Genomic DNA, 17,568 nt, shown 5'->3' with positions numbered 1-17,568 from the left:
TTTAATAGGCCTTTCACCTTTATATACGACTTTACTTTCTCAATTCTATTCAATGTGAAACTTCCATTCACACTTGGATTCCCAACCATCAGACTGTTGAAAACTTATCCATTATTACTTATAAGTTAATTACTTATTAATTGTCTTGCAACAACTATTGGTTAGTCTATTTCAATTGATGAATTTATTTTGCAATGTTTTTTTTATAATGAGTTTATTTTTAATAGAGTTTTTGGCATATTGGTTAGTCTTTGGAAATCGACAATTACCGTAATAAATAATTATCAACAAGTTGATTTTATAGTATTGTCACTTAAGGAAACCGTGAGTGAAAAATAATATTCTACTAAGGCTTTACGAAAACATTAGTGTTAGTGTGTATTTTAATATATTTGTAAAGCTAAAAAAAATTTAATTGATTTTAATTAGATAATAATTGATTAATCTTAATCCAAGTTCATAATCAAATTTTAAAAATAAATATAAATTAATGTAATTTTAAATGTAACTTTTTTAATTAGAAAAAAAAAATGTTTGAGTTAAGATTTTAAAAAATTGTAATATTTCCTATAAAAACATAGAAATTTTCCATTTAGACTTTCATATTATAAGAACGATATTTTTCAACTAGAACAATGAATATTTTATTATTATGAAAAAATTATTTATGTCATCGTGTCATTGATGCACCACTGTCAAAAAATTATTTCCAAAAACAATTTTACGTGTTTCAAAAAGTTTATTTTGAAAAATATATTTTATATGTTTTGAAATTTTGTTTTTTGAAAAATGTTATATGTGTTTGAAAATTTTGTTCTAAAGTTTCAGTTCTTAAATACTTATTTCAGAATATATTTAATGTGTTTTGAAAACTTTATTATAAAAATTGTTTCAGAAAATTTATTTTGAAAAATTTATTATGAAAATCATATTCCAAAAGTTGTAGATAACTTATTTTGAAAAAAATTCAAAACGGGGAACCGAAAAGAATTACGGAGGTACAGAAACAAAAAAGCCTTCAAAATATAACAACTCGTCGTTAAAAAAGTTGGTGCAGAAGTTAAAAAGCCCAACATACTGGAAAGAGAAGACCCAACCCAAGTTCATGACATAAAACGCAACGGTTAGTAGTTGCTTTTGTAAAACCTAATTCTAATTCTAATAGTACCCTAGTTTCAGTGACAAGGGGGTTTATGTTATGCTTGTGACGCAACACAAACCGCTTAGCACTAAAACAGTAAAATGGCTGCACGATCAACGAACACGTATAGATAGTTGTTGAATCATATTATTAGATCTTTCTCTCTCTGTGCGACTGAATTTCATCGTGAAACACTCAATTTAGGAGTTTATTCGTATAAATAAAATTGTGAAGAAGATGAGGGAAGGTAACAGTAACAATGGCAGAGTCACTTGGGAAGGTTGCAGCGTCTTGCTTGATATCAACGACGGAGACCGTCTGGTTTTCGCTCGTCTCTCTCCGGCAGCGTTAGTTTTCTCCTTTTTTTCTTTTTTTTTTGTGTGTTTAATATTATTCATTGGTTTCTAAATACTAGTAAAATTGGTGATCCAGGAAATTGAAAATTGGGAATAAAAACTGTTCTCTGCAACCTTTAATTGGTCGTGCCTTTGGTACCGTTTTTCAAGTGGATACCTCTTCCGATGGGCCTTGTCTTTCTCCCGCACAAGGTTCTTTCTTGTTCCTTTTCATTTACTTACTTTTGGCCATTCCCATTTTGAGTGTAAAGTGTTATTTGTTATGGCTGTGCATTTACTTCTGATTATGTAATGTAAAGTGAACTATTTTTAGTATCAACAAGGCGGTAATGTCTTGCTTGGCAATTTGTGATTAGTTGATGATAGTTTAAAATTACATTACGGTTTATAGATAGTTTTCTTTATTTTTCATTTGCCATTTTTAGATTGTGTTTTGTTATTGCTTTGTTCTGTTTTATAGGCTGTAGTTTGTACTTGTGTTCATATGGGATGTATGTTTGGCGGTGACCATTTTTTAAGTAGCTGCCACGTATTAGCTAGCTTTGGTGCCACGGTATTATAGGGACGTGGTTTGACGGTAAAGACATGTGGGTGGAGGTGGAAAAGGTACAAGGTGTTTGAGATGTTTGGAATGGTTACTGCAACTGTATCAGTACACTTAGTACAAGCAAATACGTATGGACAGGGCCTCATATGGGATGAGTTGTTATGGTTTTTTAAATTAGTTTAAATACCTTTACGGGTGGATTAGTTTAAGGATGAAATGTAAGGGTGAATGTGCCATGTTTTGCATTGTCTCAAGCTTTTTCTCGTTCTTGTAACACTTTAATTGTTCAGTTTTAACACCTTGTGCTCAGGTCTAATTTCAATAGTTTTTTTGCCTCTTCATAAAGAAAAACTACCATTGTTCCGTTGTATGTTTATTTCTGTCATTTGAGTGTGAGTGATTAAGGTTATCTGTGATTATTTTTGTGTATTTTATTCTTTATGGTTAATGATGCACTTTTCTGCACTCTACCATTGTTTTCTCTTCCTCTAACATGGGTGGGTTCTCTCTATTTGCACTTCAGTTAATGTTAATAATGCTGAGGAAATAGGAGATGGTCAAGGGAATGATGAGTTGAGGGACAAAGTTAATGTTAACAGTGCTGATGAAGTAAGAGATGGTGCAGTGAATGTTGAGTCAAGGGACAATCGTGCTTTGGTTGACAATAATACTGCACAAAGTCTGACTGGTGAAGATATAGAAGCCATGAGAAGGTGAGTTCATACTTCTCGTGGTTGAATTTCTGTTCTTGGTAATAGCTTTTCGGGATTAAGCGAATTTTGGTTCTGTGACTTTAATTTGACTTGTAATGTGAGTGTGGTTTCAGTTTAAATACTTTCATTTTTCTTTAATTCAAGTTGCTTTTCTGAAATGACCTCTCAATATATTATTTCTTTGCCAATCTTGTGGGATTTGATGGTCAAAAGGTATCCTGTATCTTTTATGTAGGCAGGGTGCTAGAGGTAATGAAATAATTGAAGCTCTCATTGCCAATAGTGCGACATTTGAAAAGAAAACATCATTCTCACAGGTATTTTGACTTATGAAGCTTTTATGGTTTACTATGGAGTAAATATACGAAAATCTTTTTGTAAATTCTCGAACAGTTTTTTTTTTTTCATTGAACAAAAACAACTGGATTCGATAATTTAAGCCATCAAAAAAATTCTTTTAAGGTACTGCAACAACTGATTTCAGGACCCAATATGGTTGTAGATTGGAATGTCATTCCATGTGAGCATTCTTAAGACAAATAGCATTATATATGTTGGTTTAGTATTTTTCTTCAGTTCCTCTGTTAAGGTTTGCAAATAAGCAATAACCAAATAACGGTAGGTTGAACATGTCGCAACTTTGTTTGGAGGACTACTTTGTAAACCTTTGGAGACCAAAATATCATAGTATTATCTCTTTGGGACCAAGTTGTCTGTGTATATATTTTATTTTAGGAATGGTACTGAAGTAAATCTTGTGCCATTTTTGCAGGAGAAATATAGACTTAAGAAACAGAAGAAATATGCACCAAAAGTACTTATGAGGCGTCCTGTTGCTCGAAGGTTTTCATTATTATTTTTCTTTGCTGCTTTTATCATTATATATTGATAATGTTTCACATAATTTTTTGTGCAATTGATCACTGGCCTTGGATGTAAGAGATATACCTGAAAGATATATCCTATATGGACTTCCTGAGTTTTGTTCTGTTGATGATAATACATTACGCTGTTATGCCTTTTGTCACTGTACTACAAACTGTTTGCTGGTGGTGGGACCAAGCAGCATTATTTTGATTCAATAAAAGTTATACAAATAATTGTGTCAAGAAAAGGATATTTTTCTATTATGAAGTTGTCTGTGACTTATATTTTGCCTGCCATATCTTTAAATGTATACTGTATCAGTTTTTGATATTTCGAGTCTCTACTCTATTACTCACAGTTAGTCTTTTTCTCTCTCCAGTATATGCGAAGCCTATTTTAAGAAGTATCCATCCAAAATTGGGTGAGTATTATCTTCGGTTTTTTCCTCACATGTTTAACTATTTGTATTTATTGCCTATTGGTTTGAGTTATTATTGTGGAGCAAGATGTAAACTGTGAACAAGTATTAAAATATCTTTGATATATGTATGTGGTTTTAAAACAAACGGAAAAAGAAATAGAAGAGAGCAAATCTCAAAGTTAAAGTTTCACTGAATAGAGAGGCTGTACAATTGTTAATTTTCTGGTTTTTATTAAACCAAACTCCCAACTTTATGACTTTATGACTACAATGCCGGCTGTTCATAGAATTAAAATGGTGGGTTTATGTTCGGTAGATGAAGCGATGCATCTATGATTGATATTGTTTCTGACTAATTATTAATGCTTCAGATTTTTGCGGGTAGACACGTTGTCCCTTCTACTTTCCATGGCTAACGTTTCTTCAAATTCTGACATTCTCGTAGTTGATATGATTGGTGGCCTTCTCACTGGGGCAGTGGCAGAACGTTTAGGAGGTATAGTATACGTTAAATTAAGTGCCATTTTTCCCTATTAATGAAAATGGCTCTTTCACAAAAGAAGCTGTAACAAACGGGTCCTAAATGTGTAATAAACTACGTATTATTGCTACTAATATGGTAAACATAAATGAAATAGCACTTCACTGGTTTATATATACGTATATTCTGTTGTTCTAAACGATCTTTTGACTGAGCAAGTGATAGACATGTTATAATGTAAATATTTTACAGGTACCGGTTTTGTATGCAACTCATATTTTGGGCAGGCACCATGTTCCATGGATATCGTGAGGATATTTAACTTAAGTGATGAAATCTGCAAGAGGTCAGATGATGTGTTTTATTGCATTAATAATTTTTTATTTGTTAAAATCATCATAATCTATTTTATAACTCTTGCTGTACTGGTTACTAAAAGAAGAATGAATGACTTGCATATTTTAAGCTTTAATTTTTCAAAAACAGTTTTGGATGTTCTTTTGTAAACCTGGATATTTTACATTATTAAAAGATTTTTTTTTTAATTCCAGACGAACAGTTTTAGACACTTTTTTTCTTTGAATTTAATAATTTATGAAGCCCCAGAATAAAGAGAGAAAAGTTTATGGAGGTTTCTTTAGAGATAATGGTGGATAATTTAGTAGAAATAATAGTTATATTATATGCTCGTGCACCATATGAATCTCTTATATTCGTATAACTCATTAATTTCATGATTCTATCTGAGAATCATATCAAATGATTTTGAACCGGTTGTTTGATCACTGGTACCTTAGGTGGCCGTTTTGAATGTCTATGTTACGTGGTTTTTGTTCTTGTCTCTGGCTTTATGATCATCATCTCTTATTTGTTGCAGAATTCTACGTTCTCCCATTTCCGACTTGTTATCACCAAAAGAATCTTCTGAACAAACTCTGCAACATGATGTTTGCAATGTGGAAGGCCAGTCAAATGTAAGTAGCCTCTCTTTGATCTCTTGATGAGTTCTATCTTGTTTGCAGACTAGAACAAGTTATGATGTGTGCAGGATCAAATATCTGCCTCAGCCAGCATGGTGGAAATCTCTCATTCGTCGGAAAATGGAATTTCTGATATTGCGACAGATAATACTGAACCTGTTATTCGGAAAGCTCCAAAGGCTGGAGAGAGGGCGCAGAAAGAAGTCATTGACTTATGGAAGGAAAATGGTTTTTCTAGGTATCTGACTTTAAAGCTGTCCCTTACTGTTCAAAGAATAATGGAAATGAACTTTTTTCTTTTCCATTTACAGTCTAATTTTTGCTGCACCTGAGTTGGATACTTGGACAGTGGTTAAAGATCTCTTGCCCCTTTTAGCGAACTCTGCTCCTTTTGCAATTTATCATCAATATCTTCAGGTATTTTCTATGAATTATTATTTATTTTATTGTTTTCATGAATGATAATATTTTCTATTAAATGGCATGATTTCTTTTAATTCTGTAATATTGAGGGATCACTTTCCGGATTTTTCCGGGTAGCCGGGGACATATATAGATATTATGAATACCAAAATATTTTAAGAAATAAAATGTTGTCTTGCATCTCTCTGAACTGATCTCTCCAATTCTTCACGCCATTGTTTCATGAAATTTCCTTCGTCCGCTGTTGTATAAAATGCAGCCGCTTGCAACGTGCATGCACAATCTACAGCTTGGGAAAATGGCCGTTGGATTGCAAATATCAGAGCCTTGGCTACGTGAATACCAGGTACACAACGCACGTTATTTATGTCATTTTCATATCATTGTTGCGAAATTATACAACTTTTTTGAAGTCCTTCAGTTACTCAAGTTATTTTTATGGTACAAAATACAGATCACACCATCCCTTTAACAATTTATTCATATATGTATATACAGGTACTTCCATCTAGAACTCATCCATGCATGCAAATGAGTGCATTTGGGGGCTACATTCTCAGTGGAACTAAGATATGCAGCACAGCTAACTCCGCAGCTCCTACAGAATAGTTTCATCCTTACTCTTTCTACATCAGTCCAATTTCCAGCTTATGCATATATTGGATAAATAGCACATGAATCCCAATGCTTTCAGGGGCAAATTGTCATCTTTTCTGCTGCATAGGGTGCTCCGTGCAAATTTAACATTTTTGAGTTTCCGACAAGGTTTTCGGTCGGCCAAAGGCTAGACATGGAGATTGTACACTAGTTATTTATTTCAATGTTTACTGCCTGCAATCCTTTTAACTGACAGAAATTTTATTGTTGGCTGTAATCTGATGATGTTACATTTATTTGACCATGTTGTCCTTAAATCTGATTAACTTCAATTCTGTTTATCATATCTTTCATGAAGCCTTTGACGAATTTAACTTTGGTGATGTTTGGGTTAACATATTTCCAATTATAAATGCACAAAAAAAGCTTTGGTAGGATACTAGGACCAACTTAAGCTTGTTCTTCTCCATTAGAATTCAACTGTTGTGCTTAAACTTTGTATCCAACTCTTAACAGTAATTTTATTTCTTTATGTTATGTAGTTCGGAAGGATGGATTTTTATGAAAATAATTTTGAACCCTTGATGGATTATTATAATGTATGTCGAAACTAATGTCAAACTCGTAAGTAGAAAATCAAAGCAAAAATTGAAAAAAAAATCTTTTTTTTTTATTGATTCAATTTTCAATCGATTTGTTAATAAGAATAAGAAACGGATTACGATTAATTTGTGTCGATCTCACTAAAGTGGATATCGATATACATATTAATATATACAAAAATGTGTTTTTTTCATTTACAACAAAATGGTTCGAATCCGAAATAGAAAAAGAAAAGGTTTGACAAAAACGGTCTGTAAAAATATTTATACAGTACATCTTTTTTTCTGGAATTGTAGTTCAATTGATCAAAGCACCGCCCTGTCAAGGTGGAAGCTGCGGGTTCGAGCCCCGTCAATCCCGTTAGATATCAATACAAAAAAAGAAATTCTTTTTGTGTATTTGTAGGGAATCAAATTGATAAACAAAATTTATTTGGAGCTCCCATGCTTTTTCATTTGTTTCGCCGAGAAAGGAAGGAAAGGAATTTTGTAATTTCATCAAAAATAAATGTTTTTTTAGTATGGATAAAAGATTTTTCTATGTTATACTATTTCATGAGTTGATTTGATAGTTCAGATTTTGTAATTCATGATATTGATCCGATTTGATATTTCATGAGTTGATTTGATAGTTCAGATTTTGTAATTCATGATATTGATCCCATTTGATATCATCGAAATCCAATTTATACCATTGTTGAAAGATTGAATTGTTTGTAAAACAAAAATAAGGCACTGCAAGTGTACCAAAACATGTACCACAAATCAGAAGAATTAGTGGTTGCAGATTACCAAATTGGCACTACAACAGTACAAAACAAAATAAGGCACTGCATCAAGTGTTGCCACAAGATGCAATTAAAAAAGTTGGTAAGGAGTTTTTAAACTTAAAGCAACTCTGGGACCTACCAATAAATGAGAAATGAGATATAACAAACATGAAATTAACAGTAACTTTCAAAGTTGTTTATTTAACACTGATTAGGGGAAAGTCCTACTGAGCAACTCCATCCATCAGGTTGCTAAAAATTCATTCTCTATAAAACTCACTCTTCTCCATAATACTACATCAATTTTACCACTTTAAACAATTCAAATAAACTTTTTACTCTAACCCATAACTCTAAATATTTCTTAAATGGGCCTAAAAAAATTATATTTTATTATTTATTTCTACTTTACGGCTGCTGTGCATTACAAAAAGAGAGGAAAAGTACAGTTGAACAATAATAGTTGATTGTTATGGCATTAATGCCATTAAGAACAATAGATGCTTCCACTAGCAAGGATGGTACAATGATGGTGAGGGATCACTCTCTAGTGATCTCTAATTACTGTTTAATTTACTTTTGTTTTTTTGATGCTTTTTCAAGAAAAAAAAAAGAACCCTTTGATGATGTTCTTGCTCTTCTTGTTAAAGTTGGTATCACTTAATAACACCCATTATATATAACTGCATATCTCTTATTAGTAAACAGATGAAAGGGTTATATAGTGAGAGTCACATAAATGTATATTGTATAATATTGCATTCTATTGTAATGTAGTGCAAGAGTAGAATTTGAATTCTCTGGTGGATCTTTTGTGCTGTTCCTTTGCTGTATCATATCTTCAAGATATACTGATATAGATACTGATTTTAATGTTTTAAAATATATTAAAATTCTTTTTAATATATCAACATTATTAGAACAAAACAAAGGATAATACAAAATGAGTGCAATGAATGTGATATGAAAGAGTTGGTTAATGATATTTCTGTTAGAATTGTATTGAGAATATTCATGGAGGAGTAATGATAGGATAACGTGTCTTCACATTCATTTCACATACAATATAAAGGTAAAATAAAAATAAATTTTTATATTTTTCAAAAATAAAAGATAAGAAAAAATAATATTAAATTAATATAAAAAAATTTATAAAAAAATTTATGTATGTTATATATATATATATATATATTATACAAAGAACATGGAATGGGAAAGTGACTGTGTTGAGGTTTCCCTACTTTTGGAGGGTTAGTTGGGCTGTCAAGTTTGCATACCAAAAGCAACTGCAAATATAGGTCCACTTTGGTTATCACATTTTTTTTTTCAATCACTTCAAGCTAATCACATTCTAACCTAATCCCATTCTAAAGAACAAAATACCACTAATTGGTTGTAGAGTAACTGTAGTAAGGAGAAAAGATTATGAATTAATGTAAATGAATGTTTATACATATAATTATTAATTTGTAGTTTTGGTAGTTAATATTTCTCACAAGTGATTAATGGTGTAATGAAGATATTGAAATGTTTAATAATAATTAACTTTATCTCAATTAGTTGAATGTGTATATACAATAATTATTATATCTACATGAGAACTGTACTGCTGGAATGTTACTAAAATGGTGCAAATTTTATCGACTATAGTTCAAGTTTGTTGTTTTCTTTCACAACTTAACCAAATTTGTAATTTTTTAAAAATATTTCTATTTACTCAAAAAGCCAATAAATTTACACCATTTTAGTAAAATAGTTTCAATGACTAATATAATTTTTCTTTTTCATTTACATGCACCACAAAAGTTTATATTTTATTGTTTCCTTTCTCATCAAAGATATATTATTATATAAATTGATTAAATTCTGCGCAAAATGAGAGGATAAGATTGTTAAAAGTCAATGGTAACGGCTAGTGGAAAAAAATTCCCTTACCCAAACCCTTGTCATGTTCTGAAAACGCTTTTTTTAAACCCTTTTGCTTCAAATTTAACTTCAATTTTCAACTTTAGTATATTACACTAGTCAGAATTGATTTTTTTTTCGATTTTCATAATAAAATACGAAAATATTTTTATCGTCGAAATTAAAAACGTATAAGAGAGAACTTTTAACAATTTATATATCTTCTCAACAAATTAAGTCTCTCTTCTTAGATATTAACCACTCTCACCAATTATCTCAACAATTTTCATTCTAATTATTAAAGTCTTCGAAAGAATCTATATATTCTAAAATATTTTGCCAATTGGATAGATTAGAAAGTTTAATATCAAAATATGATGAGTATATTCTTTTCTTTGAAAAAAAAAGTTATATAAATATGATTTGAGTTCAACTCAAATAACACAATTTTTAATTCAAAATTCTAAAATAGTAAGTTCAACTTCTAATTTTTTTACTTAAACTTAGACTTAGATTTAAATATTAAAATAAAAAACATTGATACCCATATTAAATATTAAGATAAAAAAGATTTCCTTGCAAAGTAAAAGTAAAGATTTAGTTAACATATTATAAAATCTAGTGGATTAAAAAATGACCAAGTCTTTGTTGCAACGGTTCAATTTGTTATAAAATTCCAAAGTCAAACTGAAGTTAAATAGTATATTGAAAATGTAAAATTCTGAATGCTTTTGACAGTTTCCGTTTGAAAATTCGAAACCATGTAGAATTTCATAGTTCAACTTTCTACTTACTGCAACGTCCTGTCCTTCACCTAAAATCTTATAAAAGTATTTACATTATGGAATAAAGAAAAGTCATTAAGGTAAAATTTAGATAAAGCATTTTAAAATTTCAAAGCTTTTTAAAATCGATGGAAATGTAATGTTTGAAAGTTTAGGTACGTCTTTATTTCCAGTAAATATGGTTCCGTAGCTTATCAGTTTTAAATTTTTTAACATTTTTAAAACCCTTATTATTATTTATAGTTAATTTAATACCGAATCATATTTTAAGTAGTAAATCTTAACATACATAAAACATATGGTATTACTTCTCTCTTTAGAAATTTAATCCTTATTAGGGATATATTAAAGAAATAAATGATTTTACAATCATTAAAAAATATAGTATAAAATAAATATATAGAAAATAATTATAAATGCATGAGTAAATCATAATTATTTTTAATCAAAATATAATGATACAAAAGGTAAATTATTGGTTTAAAAAAATAAAAGTTATCTTGATTATATTAGTTAATATTTTTTTCTTTTTTAATATTAAAAAATATGAAGAATTTAAAACTTTTTTTCACGACTAAAAATATATTTAAATCATGTTTCAATTAAATTTTAATTTTAATTCTGATAAAACAATTCAATTTTCATATATTTGAATTTTTCTCCATTGGCATAAAATAATTCATGAGAAATTCAGTCTTGATTTTTAAAATTATAAAGACAATTAAAACCAATTAAAAACACTGTACATAACTATTTTTTGTATAATACTTAAAGTTTATAACAGCATATAAACATTTTTTGTATATTATAGTTAAAATTCATGATAAATATCCTTGAATAAATTAAACAAATTAAAATTATAGTGATTAATTTAGTTTACAATGTGTTTACAAATTTTTATAAAAATATTTAAATTCACTTTGGAAGAGATTAAAAAGATAATTTGAATTGGTTAAAGAGAAAGTTCCCAACTATTATGTAAGATACAGGCATCTTAAAAAGAGAAAAATATTATGTAAGATGTTTGATTAAGAAAGTATTGAAAAACGTAGAAATCTCATTTTCTAAGTTCTTAATGATTAGGGAGAGAGAAGTACTGAAGAGAGTAAGGGAGAAAGGTTGGTGAAGTAAGATAGAGGGCATGTGATAGATAAAGAGAAGTAAACAGAAAAACAAAAGCAAAGGATAACAATAAGATGCTCAAGAGAAAGACAGAGGGTATACAGAAGAGACGAATTGGGATCAAAAGGAGACATTGACATAAAAGAGCAGCAAATACAATACAATTGAGATGCTAGACCTTCAAAGAATTTTATTTTTTAAAATATGTCTTCATTTTTCTAAAAAAAAATTATTTGTAGATGTACCAGAAAGAAAATTCAGACAAAAAGAAATAGAAATTGAGTATATTACTGTTTGTATTGATCACAGCAATCAAAAACAGTACCTAGCAGATTCTAAATTAAATTAATGGAACCAACTGTTTTGGTTGATGTGGTGCATAACCAACCTGCTTCACCTAATGCCTGCAAAAAGGTTTTATGGAGAGAAGTTGCCAATTAATGAAATTATTCTGCCTTCCCTGTAATGAAAAACTTGGTAATACTGTTACACCAACATGAAGACCAGCTATACAAAAGCAGCCGATGCAAACATCTCGATGGAAACTAAGTCCATATAATGACATCAGGCTACAATGCTTCCATGCCACCACAATTGATAAAAAAAAAATATATAAAATGAAGCAACAAATGGAATGGAAACTTGGGAAAACAGATTTACATCAAGTTCTACAACAATTCAATACTCATCATCGTCCACCTACTTCCTATTTCATGCTAAAATTTGACAATATTCAGCGTGCTAGCGAGTTCCTGCTGATCGGGTTTTTCTTAGTCTGCCACGTGTTAACCGAATGCTTTCTTCCATTATGGTTTCTTTGGTAGGAGTAGGAGGATTCCCATTTTCATTAACTGAAGAAGATGAAGATGGTGCTCCTGCTTCGACCTGCTTTGCGTCCGACTCTGCTGGTGCAGACTGAATGCTTGTTTCAGGCGCAACATTAGACTTTTGAGTGCTCAAAGCAGCTCCAGCAGACTTCTGAGTACTCAAAGCAGCTCCAGCAGACTTCTGAGTACTCAAACCAGTACCACCAGACTTTTGAGTACTCAAACCAGCTCCACCCGATTTCTGAGTACTTAAACCTGTTGCAGATGTGGCTGCTTTAGGAACTTTTGGAGAATCCAATTCCTCTGCTACTTCCTTCTGGAGCTGACTCGAAGATGTGCTAGAGGTAGGGGATGGAGGTTCCTCAACTTGTGGTTCCGTTGCAGCAGCTGGTTGGTGATTTGGAGGTGCTGGTTGACGGACCTTCACACCTGGGCGTTGCTGTGGTTTCAAGAGCAATTTGTTTTCTTATTGGTATTGGTATGTGCATAAAGAATAATAAGTCGGATAATAACTGTATCCTCCTCAAAAACCAAACAACCAATAATCTACAAACTGAAGTTACAAATGGATAATAACTGTATATAACTTTTAACAGCGTAGAGACACGGAACCAAATAGCAGTATCTTCATTTCAACATTATCATGGAAAAAGGAAATATTACTTACTACAATATTTTCCTCTTTCTATGGAAAAAATGAGTATAATTTCAGGTCTTAGTTTCTTTTTCTGTACAATATTGTTTTAACAGGCATGCAATTGTTCTGACTGGCACCTTTAAACGTACTTATGCATAAATTTTAAAAAATACATATTTTATTATTGCAAACCAGAAAAATTCAGGATAAGGGGCACAATTCAATGGCAAATTACGAAAGCCGATAATTGATATTCTAGTATACTTAAGTCACGCTCGATCATAATAGCAGACACAACCAGTACATATTCATAATCAACTACCTGAGCAGGTCGAGGTGCTGGAGTCGATTGTGCAGCAACAAATTGCAAAATGTCATATATTCTAGTCTGACCATAACTGAAAGCTCTTTGCCAATACAAAACTGCAATGTCCCCTGCCCTTGTCCTCAGTTCCAACAAGTTGCGATCAATCTCTGTCTCATGTTTGGCAACATATGGTCTGAAGAAGGAGTCATACACATATGTTGTTCCCTAACACAACAATATTACATTTTACTGTCATATTGAAGAGAAGCAAATAAGAAAGTAATAAAAGATTTTATACCAAAATAAGTAGTTTCATACCTTAGTTTTGGGATACCAAAGAAATATGAAAAATGCCAACTTAGCTTCACTGTACATTGGGACCCTTCATGAAGAAATCAATTCAAAGCTAAGAAGTCATTATAAACTTTTTTTAATAAGGAAAGCAGATATTCTTTGAGCACATCCAAGATAGAATCCTCTACCATGATATAAAAGTATCACCAACCCTCTCACATACTGTTAAAACGGCCACCAAGATCCTGCAACACGGGGAAAAACAAAGTTGGTATCAGTATTTGTCAGTAGAAGTTATCACGTTAAGTTCAGCACAAACAACCGATCTATAATTCGTTCCAAATTAGCTCTAATTTGAGGGGGAAATGGCATTATTTTCCAGCAAAAATCATTAAAAAGCTACAGAAAACAAATATGATTATTTCTCTTGCTAACAGCTGAACCAAACATGGTAAACGCATACCAATACTGGCACCAAAAGCGGAGTTGTTCAATTTCCGGTTTATTCTTTTCAACCGCTTTATAACATTCATAGGCTGGATAAGCATAGCCAAAGACCATCCTGTCAATAAATCAAAAAGACCAAATAAAACGATTAACCTTCAAATCTCACACACAAACCATTCATATCAGAAAAAAACTGGAATTTAGAACATCAAAATACATACGCAAGCGCCCACGTAAGAAAGGATCCAATCATTTTGTATCCCTGACATTGAAAAGAAAAAGGTTACTCCAAACAGCATAACGTAATAAAATTCAAGCAACTAAAACTGAATAACAGCGATTGCATTGCCATATCAATTAATGTATCTCAAAACAATCTACAATTCAAAGCCAAAAATTGTCCAATTCCAAGCTCATTATAATATCAGCATGACAATATCCTAAAGACTATCCCTACTCCCTACACCCTATTTTTCTCCACAGAACCACAATTCCTTTCAGTTTTCTTTCCAAACTTGAACAATAGCAAGCGCAGTGTTCTTAGAACAACAATAATCGTGAGTTGTCAACCTAGATAATGTTCATCAGTCATCGCAATACCTAGCTGTGGAATGCATAGAAAAATGCAGAGGAGGAAACCAGTGAATCGAAAAACTAGGTCGAAGCAATGCGAAGTAAATTAAAGATCAGCGTCTAAGATCAAAACTCCACAACACTAGCACAGGTAACGGAACCGTCTAATGCACTAAAACCGTTTGACTTAATCTGATTTGTTTCACACGTCGCAAATCAACAATGAAACCAACATTTAAAGTGACAATGAAAAACAAATACCTAGAAATGAGTGTATTGCGTTGAAGAAAGAGAACGAGAAAAAAAAAAGAAAATGATAGTCGGAATCCTAAATGAAAGGAGCAGAGGTAAATCTGGAGGCGGAATATGGAAGAGATCGGCGACGGCGCCGGGAACGGCCACCGCAGACCGTTACACTGTCGGCGAGAGGTGTTGGGAGAAAAACAGTGGTATGAGAAAGAAAAGCAAAGAAAGAGGATTAGGATTTTGGATTTAGAACAGACGAAGCGTTTTAAATGGTTTTTCTGTTCATTATATGGATCAGTTGTGAGAGTGTGTGTGTGTGCAGTGTATTAAATTATAGACTATTTATGACTCACTACACTACTACACTGTAGAGAGCTAGAGAAAAGATTGTGTGCGTGGAGGTGTTGCAACTTCGTTTGTGGCGTGATCTTCGCTCATCAATTACCCTTCACTTTCACTCTAATACTCATCACACCACAAATCAACATTTTTTAGTCAATTAACACAATCTTTAATTGATGAATTGCTTTTCGAAATTTTATATAAAGTTTTCATAATTTCAAGAATTAATTAGAAGAATTTATAATATGTATAGTATAACCACTCACTCAACGCATTCTCCTTAGTTATTACCGATCAACTTTTTAAAAAAAATAAAGATTTTTCCAACCTCAGTAATTTCTATCAATCAGTTATGATCTCCACAAATGACCCATTGTAATATTGTATTCAAAACATATGAAAATTGGGTTGGGATGATTATTATGTTTGAGCGGTGAAGTAGAGGAAACGGGTCATGGAGAGTTTTTGTGAAGCAGAAGAAAGCTAAGAGAAGCAACGAAGCATGTCGATGGTAGATTTATTGGGTTCAAAAGTAAAAGCTAAGAAGAAAAGAGCACTATCCTAATGTAATAAAGGCTCAAGTTTATTTGAGAAAGGCAAAGGGACCCTAAGATGAGGTGACACTATAAGGGTATCATTAATAATTTATGCATTATAAAAGGTAAATAAAAGGGTACCATGTGGAGATTGGAGAAGTTGATGTTTCCTCATCAAGAGGAAAGATGAAAATGAAAACCAAAAAGAAAAAGAAGGGAAAGCCTTGGATTCTACGTTTCTTCTTAAAGTTTATGAGTGATCCATTTCATTGCATGTTATGGGGCATGCGAATGTTGAATATAGATATTTTCTATGTACCATGATACCAATTTGCTCAAGTTCAACATCAATGTTCATTGTTGCTCATTCCCTCATGTGCCACCTAATTATGTCTATTTGGTAGCCTTTCGCTCTCATTTCTTATGTATATAATACCCATCTCTTATTTACAACTTTTTCCCTTTCTTTCACACCACAACTCATTTCTACTTTTTCTTCCTTTACCTTATACACAGTATATCAAACAAAATCATGTTTCATCTTCTTTCTTTCATGGATCCTTCGCATTAGGTTACTGTATTTTCATTTAACTTATTTTAGAAAAAAAAATGGTTAGTTATTTTATCATTTTGGAGAGAATTTAAGAAAAAAAAATGTTCAGTTTTCTCTTAAAAACTAGTCGTTTTGAACCGAACCTGGTCGAATTATAAAGCAAATGATAACAAAAGATAGATGGCATAAACCTAATGTGTTTGGAATGCTATTATTATTTGGAATAAAATTCAAACAGCAAAGAAGGTATTATTGTGTCAGAAACAAAATGTGCATGTCGTAATGTGTCTGGAGGTGTCGCAATGAAAGACAAAATCAAATTTCATAAAAATCAATAGAATTGTTTTAAATTATTATTATTATTTAAGAAAAATAATTATAAAAATATATCATTTTTGATGATTGTTGCCTCTCTGAGAAAAATAATATTTTCTATTAATTTTGGGTCAGTTTTTAGCCACTGATAATGGAGAAAGAGATTCACTTATAAAGATGGACAAAATAACTAAAATTAATTTATAAAGTGGGCTAGGCCCAGTGTACGAAGAAGACAGACAAACACGAGGCAATTTCTTTCTCCACCTCCTCTCTTTCTTCATGCTCCTACATGAGAGTATTGGAAAAGTCTAATTTGTCCATAATTTACATTTTCAGATTATGAGATGTGAAAACGAATTTTTGAATTTAAGAATGTGTTTTTAGATCTAAAAATAAATTCTAAATTGCATAAATAAAAAATATATTATAAATTTTACGTTCCAAAATACATTTCCAAATTATACAATCTAAAATATATTTCTTGGTTTACGTAATTCGAAATACATTTCTTAATTTTGAATGACACAGTCTGAACTATATTGTCATATTACACAATTGGATTTTTTTGAAAAAAAAAACAATTTTTTAAACTAAAGTGCATGTAGAATATAGACGGAATTACACAAATTATAATTATTTCACAAAAAAATACTTCTTAATTTTTTCACACAAGCATTAATTTTTCTTATAAATTTTACTGATATGTGTAAAAATGTAAAAAATTTAAATAGCATAATTATTTTACAAAATTTTTGCAAAGTGCCGTTTTGTTTTTACC

At 31.2% G+C, this 17,568-nt stretch overlaps 2 protein-coding genes across 2 annotated transcripts; one reads left to right on the top strand and one right to left on the bottom strand.

Annotated features, from left to right (window-relative positions):
- Nucleotides 1-1,157: 1,157 nt before the first annotated feature.
- Nucleotides 1,158-6,872, top strand: LOC108338386 (uncharacterized). Its single transcript, XM_017575228.2, has 13 exons — nt 1,158-1,488; nt 1,574-1,689; nt 2,568-2,757; nt 2,993-3,074; nt 3,530-3,600; nt 4,004-4,045; nt 4,417-4,541; nt 4,779-4,872; nt 5,404-5,500; nt 5,575-5,744; nt 5,818-5,923; nt 6,189-6,275; nt 6,428-6,872. The coding sequence occupies exons 1-13, from the start codon at nt 1,379-1,381 to the stop codon at nt 6,536-6,538; spliced, it is 1,401 nt and encodes a 466-aa protein (XP_017430717.2). The 5' UTR covers nt 1,158-1,378; the 3' UTR covers nt 6,539-6,872.
- Nucleotides 6,873-12,147: 5,275 nt separating this feature from the next.
- Nucleotides 12,148-15,377, bottom strand: LOC108336322 (HVA22-like protein i). Its single transcript, XM_017572737.2, has 7 exons — nt 15,057-15,377; nt 14,444-14,484; nt 14,239-14,337; nt 13,964-14,020; nt 13,800-13,863; nt 13,497-13,706; nt 12,148-12,976 (listed from the first exon to the last, which is right to left on the bottom strand). Exons 2-7 carry the CDS (start codon nt 14,473-14,475, stop codon nt 12,452-12,454), a joined length of 987 nt encoding a protein of 328 aa, XP_017428226.1. The 5' UTR covers nt 14,476-14,484; nt 15,057-15,377; the 3' UTR covers nt 12,148-12,451.
- Nucleotides 15,378-17,568: the final 2,191 nt, after the last annotated feature.

The sequence above is a fragment of the Vigna angularis genome, chromosome 7 (assembly GCF_016808095.1).
Source record: "Vigna angularis cultivar LongXiaoDou No.4 chromosome 7, ASM1680809v1, whole genome shotgun sequence".
In the NCBI taxonomy this organism is placed as follows: domain Eukaryota; kingdom Viridiplantae; phylum Streptophyta; class Magnoliopsida; order Fabales; family Fabaceae; genus Vigna; species Vigna angularis.
This window is presented reverse-complemented; position numbering and strand designations above follow the sequence as displayed.